The 9,588-nt window shown below is 45.0% G+C and overlaps 2 protein-coding genes across 4 annotated transcripts; both read right to left on the minus strand.

Moving 5' to 3' along the window:
• Positions 1-2: 2 nt before the first annotated feature.
• Positions 3-2,788, minus strand: clec3ba (C-type lectin domain family 3, member Ba). Its single transcript, XM_030359530.1, has 3 exons — positions 2,229-2,788; positions 834-932; positions 3-645 (listed from the first exon to the last, which is right to left on the minus strand). Exons 1-3 carry the CDS (start codon positions 2,464-2,466, stop codon positions 245-247), a joined length of 738 nt encoding a protein of 245 aa, XP_030215390.1. The 5' UTR covers positions 2,467-2,788; the 3' UTR covers positions 3-244.
• Positions 2,789-3,177: 389 nt separating this feature from the next.
• Positions 3,178-9,221, minus strand: fez2a (fasciculation and elongation protein zeta 2a). 3 transcript variants are annotated; one of them, XM_030359527.1, is made up of 10 exons: positions 8,695-9,221; positions 7,994-8,102; positions 7,224-7,379; positions 6,686-6,779; positions 5,984-6,237; positions 5,523-5,606; positions 5,207-5,282; positions 4,998-5,063; positions 4,807-4,909; positions 3,178-4,111 (listed from the first exon to the last, which is right to left on the minus strand). In XM_030359527.1, the coding sequence occupies exons 1-9, from the start codon at positions 9,009-9,011 to the stop codon at positions 4,854-4,856; spliced, it is 1,212 nt and encodes a 403-aa protein (XP_030215387.1). In that variant the 5' UTR covers positions 9,012-9,221; the 3' UTR covers positions 3,178-4,111; positions 4,807-4,853. The 3 variants fall into 3 exon arrangements, with proteins under 3 accessions (XP_030215387.1, XP_030215389.1, XP_030215388.1); XM_030359529.1 differs by lacking the exon at positions 4,807-4,909 and adding an exon at positions 4,677-4,704 and having other exon boundaries at positions 8,695-9,220; XM_030359528.1 differs by lacking the exon at positions 4,807-4,909 and having other exon boundaries at positions 8,695-9,219.
• Positions 9,222-9,588: the final 367 nt, after the last annotated feature.

A 9,588-nucleotide genomic window follows, 5' to 3' on the forward strand; every position in this document is an offset into this window, starting at 1 on the left:
TGTAATGCTGATGTGTTTATTAAGACTTTGGTGACTTAAGACTACAGTTGTGAGGCAACAGGACAATGTTTTTAGCTTTCTCAGTCCTGCATTCCTGACAAGCTGCGTCATTTAATTAGGTTTTAGAAATGAGTAAAATCGATTTTGTTTTTATTGGCATGCACAGGTTACAACTTCCTATGAATATCGGTTCACACTTAAACATGCTTCATATTTTTCAAAAGGACAACAGGGGCAGTCCTCGTTAAACAATATTAAACTCACACACGGAGACTTTTTCAGCACGGCAGTTTTCGTCAAACCATTTCCCATTGGCCGAGGTGGACATGATGGCACAGTTCTGGCCCCGCCCACCGTCCGGCTGCAACGTGATGACCGTCTCCCAGTTCTTGAAGCGCACACCCTGCCCTGATTGGTCCACCCACTGGCCCTCGGTGATCATATCATTGATCCCTAACCAGACGTGCTCCTCTTGGCCGATGCTCCGGAGCACGTACTCATAGAGCCGGTCGTTTTCATCCCCGGTCACAGGGGTGCCCAGGCTGCCCCCCTTGGCGACGCAGTCTTCACTGGCTGCATGGTAGTTCTTCTTCACAGGATCCGCCAGGAAACACTTGCCCAGGACCTTTGTGCCTCTCAAGCAAACTTTTGCGGTAGTGGTAGTAGTAGAACAAGTTAGAAGTCAGTTCTAGTATGTTACAACCCAAAGTGCCTTTCATACACTATATAGTTATATAACCCCTGGTCAATTTTTCAATAATAATAACTTAAATCTAAAACATTGTTTGTGTAGGAGTGGATTGTTGGCAAGCAATCTCTTTCAGGTACTATACCTGTTTGTAATGCTTGATGTTCTTTCAGTAGATTCAGCTCTTCTAAAATATCATCAATCTGCTTCTGCATCTTCTCGATCACAGCATTGTTTGCAGCCTCTGTTGAAGTAACAAGAGTATGGAGGTAGATTTGTGTCTTTATTATGCAATCAAAAATAATAGGTTTGAGAGCAAAACTTTCCGCACTGCAATCAAAAAATAGATTTGAGAGCAAAACTATCGACACTGCAATCAAAAAATGTTTTATTGCAAGATAAATTAATGTGATAAAAAAAATATTAATGGGAATCCAAAAGTTTTGTTTGCAAACCCAATGTTTGCAAATCCAAAAGTTTTGTTGGCGAATCCAAAAGTTTTGTTTGCGAATCAAAAAGCTTTGTTTGCGAATCCTAAAGTTTAGCTTGCGAATCCAAAAGCTTTGCTTGCTGTTGAGCTGAATCTCGTGGGCGGGACCTACACCGAAAGATGTAAGACACGTCTCTATTGGCCAGTCTCGATCGGAGTGACAGCTTGGCAACATCCGAAAAGCCGCTGCCCCCCGACCGCCTCCAGAAGCAGATTGTCGGCCTGACGGACAGGGTGTTCGTTTGTGCCTCTCAATCCGCGGCGGCGGTCAACAACATCGCCCTGCTCTCCTCTGCCATGGTCTCCTTGTCGGCTGACAGGGAGGCCTACGAGATATTCAGGGCGCGCAAGCGCGCGCACGGGACAAGCTCATAAGGCGAAGCCTAGACGGCGTATCCTACATGAAATAGAACTCCCTCTCTCGTTACTAACTGTGGATGTTGCCAAGCTGTCACTCCGATCGAGACTGGCCAATAGAGACGTGTCTTACATCTTTCGGCGTAGGTCCGGCCCCCCCAGATTCAGCTCAACAGCAAGCAAAGCTTTTGGATTCGCAAGCAAAACTTTAGGATTCGCAAGCAAAGCTTTTTGATTCGCAAACAAAACTTTTGGATTCGCAAACAAAACTTTTGGATTTGCAAACAAAACTTTTTGGTTTGCAAACAAAACTTTTGGATTCCCATTAATATTTTTTTTATCACATTAATTTATCTTGCAATAAAACATTTTTTGATTGCAGTGTCGATAGTTTTGCTCTCAAATCAATTTTTTGATTGCAGTGTGGAAAGTTTTGCTCTCAAACCTATTTTTTGATTGCAGTGTGGAAAGTTTTGCTCTCAAACCTATTATTTTTGATTGCATAATAAAGACACAAATCTACCTCCATACAAGAGGAACCAAATGAAGATCAAGATCTGTCCTTAGGCAATCTTGGCTTTTGTTTCTTGACTTTTGATGAGCGCCCTGTATTTAAAGAGCTGCAAAGACCACGAGGATGTGTGCTGTGCAATGAAATGATTTCCTCTGAAATGACAAGAAAACATGCCTCACCTTTCCTTGCATTCTTCTTCTTTGCACTTGCAGGGGTCTGCTGAAGAGCGGGACTCACCAGAAGAAGGAGACATAATATCAAGCTAGCCCCTCTAAGGTCCATCACAAAAACACTTTTAAAGGCGACGTTAGGGCTGTTTTCATGTACTGCTGGTGAAACACCAAAGTGCTGTGTCGCGGCGAGGACTTGGCCAAAAGCAGATGTGAATCTTACACCCCGGTCGTGGCTGCACAGCATTGTATGAGGAAATCCTTTCTTGAACACACCAAATGGTTTACAGACGTCTCATTATTGTCTTATATTATTGCCTGTTTTTTCTGCCTAATGCAGGACTCCAGGCCGAAGAAGCTGTATTTTAGCAGCATAATCAATAGCTACTTTGGCTGTTTCCAAAAATAATTGGGGGCCACTAAAGAGACAAAGCAATTAAGCAAACGACTATTAACCAATCTTCATTTAGCATGTGTTTCAGAGAATTCCTGGCTGCCCGCTAATCGAATTGAACCTAAATCCCTCAGTTTTTCTGGCACACAAGGCCTGCTCTATTCCTAGTGATGGTCGGTCAGAGGTGAGTGTGTTTTGGCCCCTAGTCCAGGGCCTGCATCTGGTTTCGCTCAGGAAACTGGAGCATGCCCAGCCGGCAGATGGCAGAGGCTTACATCATGTGCAAAACGTTCCGTTTCGGTTGTTTTCATTTGTTTTGAACATGTCTTCCTTAGCATGCTGTCCTGACTTTTAGCATGGAAGGTCGAGCAAGCGGAACCCTCTGAACCCGCTGCTTAAATAAATTTTTCCTTGTCGTTTCCTGCTTTACAAGCAGTACGAAAAGCCATAATAATTAACCTTTCACCGGGTGAAATACTGTTTACTCAACTATGAACATGTTTAGACTACACTTTTGTTTTTCTTCTATTACTCTTCATAAGCCTGACAATGAACACTGACATGTCTTAGTTGTATTATTTATTGAACAATTTGTACATAATTTGCATTTAGCCCTTCCACCAATTCAATATTTGTCATAAAAGAAGCAATGTAAAAAATATCCAGCCAAGGCAGTTTGACCATTTGATCAAATAAATAACCAAGTTAACTAAATAACTAAGTTACCAAAAGTTAGCATTTCACTGTGCAAAGTTCTCACTGTGTCAGCGTAAAGGGAAGTTCATTACAACGTCTCTGATTCAGAGATCCATTCTGTGTCTCAGTGTTGGAGGAAGTGCAAAGGTCACTCATCTGTACCAACAGCATAGGGAGTTGAGAACGTGGCCTTGGCATTAAGCAATACCCCTTCCTTTAGATCAGATGGGGGGGGGGTCTGCATTGCTAATACCAACTGTCCGACCACTTCACTAAACGGTGGAGATTCTGTCTACAGTAACAGTACTGAATTGCATATCAGGGTTTTAGTTTTCCCACACCCTCTGTGGTTGGAGAACAGGGTACAGCAAGGTAGAGAGCCATGGGCACATGTCCCGGGTGCAAATAGCTTCGGTCTCTTAATGATCGCTACAGGGTTGGGGAAAGGGTGCATCTAGAGTTGGGAAATAGTCCCTCACGAAATACATCTCCAATATCCAAATACTATGCAAAATGCAAAATGAACTAAAACTAAACAATCAAACAATACTAACAGATGAAAACGGTATGTCTGTTAAAACATTGATGCCGTCAAATTACCGTAATCGACGTAAAAGAAATGAGGCCTAAATAAAAACACGAAAATGTACGTTTGGAGGAATAAATAAAGGATGGTAATCTGAAAACGCATGACGAGTCCTCTTCATCTTGGTTACCATGGTGAACATGGTACCCCACTCGCTGCTAGAAGCTTCTCCAGAAAATGTAGGCACTCTCTCTCTGCTTCACGTCGGACAAAGCACTGCAAGGAAATCACATGTAAGCATTTTAACAAAACATTCTCCAAAGAAATGCTTGGGGAACTGGGGTAAAGAAAACACAAGGAGGAGGATCCATTCTTTAAGGAGTACTTAAAGGGAAGGAGGACAATGTCCAAATACAACTAAACGGTGATAGGATGATTGTGATTTGAAGCGATGTGTAGTTGTTTAAAGCTCTAATAAACTGTGTATTTTGTATATTTATGTAAAGCATTACATAAATATGAATTAATTAATCAATTGATAAATTAATTAATTTCACCTTTCCCTCTGGGCTAAGCACCGGTTATTTCCGAAACCTAGAAACGCCCATGCCCTGTACGATTGGCAATACATCTTGTGACACCAAAGAAATTCTACCGTTTGCTTAGGTCAGCAATTTTGGAAAAGGGGGGTTTAGGTGAGGAGAAAAGGAGAAGTCGGGACACAGTTTGCACAACAGCTGTGGTGTAGGGGGGTGAGAGGGGGGGAGACGGGGGAGTGTACCCACTGTGGGGTTCAACAGCGCCCCACAGTGGGCAACATGAGTGATTACTTGTCACCAACCTCTCCGAGTGTCGTTCTCACATCAGAGCTAGGGAGTTTATTATTAGAGGAGGGATTGAAACAGAAGAGAATGGAAAATAACAAGAAATGAATGCAAAAATAATATAAAGGGTGATCTTCTGGCTGTTACCTGGAAAACCAATGCGTTCAGATATTCGCTAGAATTTATTCATTCGTTCATCCACAGCAGTTGTTTGGTCGTTCAAATGCACACTCCAGGGCCCCTTCACAAACTACACAACCGTTGGTCAAACCGACAGAACAACACACTTCCCATAATGCAGGTCAACACAACAGGACAACCCCAAACCAACAGCTTACCTTTGAGGATGTAGTCTGTCAGCAGACTGGGCACCTTGTCACTGTTTTCCTTCATAGCTTGAAGAACTGCAAAATAAACAGAAGAAATAGATGCAATCATACTTCACTTGTCTAGGATTAGCGAAGCAGTTGGTGGAAGATGGAAATCACTGCATGACTTGTCTATTTCTGGCTTAGCGATCATGAAGTTAGTGGAAGATGAAACTCACTGTTGGTCAAAACTTGCAGGTCTTCAATTGATGGAGGACCAACTCTTTTCTCATAAGGTATTAATGTTGTCAAATACTGGAGGGAAAAAAAGGACATGGAAGATCCATATTTTTATGTGTTGCAGTTAAAATACCAACATAATAATAACATAAATCAACACTGGTTTATGGCATTCTTCCTGGTTAAGAATGATTGAGAAGAAGGAAGTTGTTTCAGGTCAGGAAAATAAAAAAGATCTTCTAGACATGTGTTTCTGAGATTTATCATTATCCTCTCTTCACAGAAGTCCTTCCGTCTGAGAAAGTAGAGAGTAACCTGCTGAGTTTCACTGCATCCACTACCAAAAGTTTGCCGGAAGCCGTATTGAAACACAGAGGTAAATCCCTCCATGCTGAAACGCTGGAGAGAGAGAGAGAGAGAAAAAGAAGAGAGAAAGAAAAAAAGATGATAAGAGATTAGGAGACCAGCAGGAATTAATTTAGGAAAACCAAAGCAGAGATCGGTTTAGCATAAGAGTCACACAAGGAATAAAAACAGATTATAGGATCCAAAATTAAAATCAAAAACTAAAAACGTTGTAGTCCGCCACACACTGTGTCCGAGAAGCTTAACCCCTCCCTTGAACATGGACATCAATCATTGCCCGGACGGAGCCCCACGCAGACACACACACACCCTGGCATTATACGACGTGTCTGAGAAGCCCTCCTCCGCGGCGGACTTCAACCACAACCATCAAAGGGGTCAAATAAAAAAAAGGGTCAAATCAAACTGACTGCTCCACGGGTCCTCTCGGGCTGGCTCTGGGGGTTCTTCAGCTTCTTCCTCCTCCTCAGCGTCTCCCGGAGCTCCTTCTGTCTGTTCTGCACGTCGATGAGGAGGGCGATGAAGCCGTTCTTCACCTCCTTCTCAAAGTCCAGCTCCTCCCGCCGGGCCAGCTCCTGGACCAGCTCCTCGGAGAACGCCTGGATGTGGCTCTCCGTCTCCTGCAAGAGCTCGTTCAGCTCGGCAACACGCATGGCCCCTAGCCCTGGAGACGCACGCACGCAGACACAAACACAAACAAACACGTGCACGCACGCCGAGGCACGGGCCCACACACACACACATGCACGCACGCGCACGCACACGAACACAAACGCAGACACCGTACACGCAGGGGACACACACACACACGTAAGCAAATGGATGCACAGGCCCGCGCGCACACACACACACACACACACACACACACACACACACACACACACACACACACACACACACACACACACACACACACACACACACACACACACACACACACACACACACACACAGGCACACACAAAGTTCAATAAGACAACAGTTTGAGGAATGAGCCACTGAATTGGCCCGGATAAATATCATTGTCTTGTGAAAAAACATCCTTGTACATCAGAAGGGGTCACGACGACCCATCATGAATATCAGCCCGCCATGGTCATGTGATCACTCACTCTCCTCGTAACCGGAGCCTCGGCGGTCCTCCGAGGATAAGGAGGCCTCCAGGTCGAGAGAGTCCTGCATCATCGCCTCTAGCTCCTCCATCACCTGCCACGAGGGACACGCAGAAACACAACGATCAAACGCACGCAGACACCCGCATAGAAAAGATCAATCCAACAAACACATACACATGACAAAGAACACTCACACACCCAAATAGACGCACACACACATACACACACACACACACACACACACACACACACACACACACACACACACACACACACACACACACACACACACACACACACACACACACACACACACACACACAGCAATTAACAATCACACACGCACAAAGCAAATAAACAATGATACACAGAGATACACACTCAATGCATCACAGGTAATAAAATGAATCAGTCTTGAGGAGAAAGACCCGTGTGCCGACCCCAGCCTTAAGCTGGTCGATAAGGATGCTGAGGTGGTCGCTAAGGATGCTGAGGTGGTCGCTAAGGACCGGGGGAGGACGGCCGGGATGCTTACCTGCTCCGCTGTGAAGAGAGGCTCCTGGTTTAGGAAAGGCACAATGATGGAGTGCATGTCCAGCTGATCCCTCAGCCCCGCCTCCTCCTCCTCCTCCTCCTCCTCCTCCTCCTCCTCCCCCCCGACAGACAGCTCTGTGGTTACATCACTCCTCCTCTGCCGTGGAAACGCAGGGGGAGGGGGATTTCATCAAAACACTAAACCCTGGCACAATTACTGTTTGTGATTTGGGTGACAAACAGATTGGTGGGGGCGGGGGAGGGGGAGACGGGACAGAGACGGGTCAGTTGGGGTTTAACCGGGATCCAGCAGTCTAATATGCTAGAGCAGAACTTCAGGGGGAGACGGCACAGAGCCTGACCCGGAAAAACAAGAAACTGCAAGACGCGGGGTTACACTTTGTTTCCTGTTTCGTTACGGAGATATTGTAGCGAAGAAAGTTGACTGGAAGAAGCTCTCATTAGGGGGTTTTAATAAGTGTGTTTGCAGCACTTAGGCTACATGGTATTATTTTTCTTTAGAAACCTTTAACAGACCCAGACAGTTAAATACTGCAGGGCGAGTTTGTGCTACACTGCGTGTAATTGTGCACCAATTACATGCATATGGATCCCTGCCTCCAGCCAAATCATTGGTCGAAAACAAATATGAAGCAAAAGAAACGCCCTGTTCACAAAGATTTGGAAGAAATATGCCATCAGAGTTTATCTCCTAATCTTTAGATATGAATCTTAAGTCTGATTTGTGAGACTAGAAGGGGCATGTCTCACTTGGCTTGGCCCCAGATCGAGAGGGAGTGTGCGGAGGGCGCGCGTCCGGGAGTGTTTCCAGTCGACGGGCGTTACGCAGCCATAGCTTTGAGTCAGAGAGTTCCAAACCCTGGGTGAAAAACAGAGAGCAGACAGACCGTATGATTTGGAAGTATAAGTTTACAATCCAAGTATAACATGTATAACCTTTATAAACACATTGACATAGTCTAGATTCTAGACTGACAACTCTACTCACTGGACATTTCACTTAGGCATTAGCTGCTATTGGGCCAATGGAAGCCAAAAAGGTCTGTTTTTTATGATTTTGCATACTTATTTTATAATAATACAAAGGTTTCTTGGATGATGTGATTTTTTTTTATATAGTTAGGTGTAATTCCTTCTTGGTCATCATATAAGGCAAAACCAATATGAAGTCAATTCTGATCCAATGTGGTCCTCACTTTGTCCACACATTGTTATTGTGTATTGTTACCATGTCATCACGCACTTCCGGAGTGGTCTCCTCCAAAAATGCTATTAAATCTTCATGCATAATTCATGAGTGCCCATTATACAGCCCTCGGGAAACAAATGACGGCGGAATCCAATCCGTCACATTTCCAGAGCCGATCTTGTTACAACACTGAGGGTTATCCCTAACCACCTAACCCTAACCCTAACCTACAGAGCATAAGAAACCCTTCAACAACACTCACTCGTCCTGTCTCAACCACGTGTCCTCTGTGATTACGTAGGCGGGAGAGACGCTGCCGTATTCTCTTTCAGCATTTGGGAAGCACACGGATACAAATAACTTGTCCTCAGCATCTTTGACAAGGTTTTCCATTGACTTGGAGCTGCAATAAATATCTCCAGGGTTACTTCTGTGTAGTTCCGAGAGGCTCTCCAAGACTCCCGTAGCGTCTTCTGCCTTCGTCTTCACGCCACTTTTAGGAATTTCGTGATCTGAAACAATCGTATAGACGAACGAATCCTGCCGCTCATCATCGAATGGAGCGACGAGCGCCGCCATGGCTGCCTGTCCGCGCGGACCAGCGTACGTTCCCTGATGAATGATGCACGAGCCAGAGGAATGCCAAGCCTCAGCATCCTCTTAGGCACAAGGACGAGAGAGCATTAGGTATTGAAGCGTTATCCCGGTATACCTCAATTTCCGCTGTAATTGACATTCCTGCCCTCTCTCTCACCGCTGAACCCATATAAAGGAAAGTCCCGCCCTCTCTCTCGCAGCTGAACCCATGTATCTGAAGGTCCCGCCCTCTCTCTCGCAGTTGAACCCATGTATCTGAAGGTCCCGCCCTCTCTTTCGCCAGTAACGGTAATTTGGAGCATCCCATCGCAGTGAGATGAGGACGCGAGGAGCCACCGATACATTGTCTGTGTCAGACAGTGTCACTCAAAAGCAGCCCCATCCCGACCAGCAAAGTTCAGTACTAAATAAATACAGTCCAAAAAACGTGATAGGCTTTCGTCATTATTTGAGTAGGGGAAACAAGTTAAATAAATAATTAAAGATACCCGGCCGGACCTACAAACACAAACAACGACACGCAGTGGAACAATGCAGGAATTAAAGTTTCCCCAATGGC

This window comes from Gadus morhua, chromosome 6 (assembly GCF_902167405.1).
Source record: "Gadus morhua chromosome 6, gadMor3.0, whole genome shotgun sequence".
In the NCBI taxonomy this organism is placed as follows: Eukaryota; Metazoa; Chordata; class Actinopteri; order Gadiformes; family Gadidae; genus Gadus; species Gadus morhua.

Coding starts and splice junctions, on each gene's coding strand:
- clec3ba (XM_030359530.1), bottom strand. CDS start 2,466: ATGCTGTGCAGCCACGACCGGGGTGTAAGATTCACATCTGCTTTTGGC. Junction 933..2,228: donor GAAGAAGAATGCAAGGAAAG/GTGAGGCATGTT, acceptor TTACTTCAACAG/AGGCTGCAAACAATGCTGTG. Junction 646..833: donor ACATCAAGCATTACAAACAG/GTATAGTACCTG, acceptor CTACCGCAAAAG/TTTGCTTGAGAGGCACAAAG.
- fez2a (XM_030359527.1), bottom strand. CDS start 9,011: ATGGCGGCGCTCGTCGCTCCATTCGATGATGAGCGGCAGGATTCGTTC. Junction 6,780..7,223: donor CTCTCTTCACAGCGGAGCAG/GTAAGCATCCCG, acceptor CCCTCGTGGCAG/GTGATGGAGGAGCTAGAGGC. Junction 5,283..5,522: donor GATGCAGTGAAACTCAGCAG/GTTACTCTCTAC, acceptor TTTTCCCTCCAG/TATTTGACAACATTAATACC.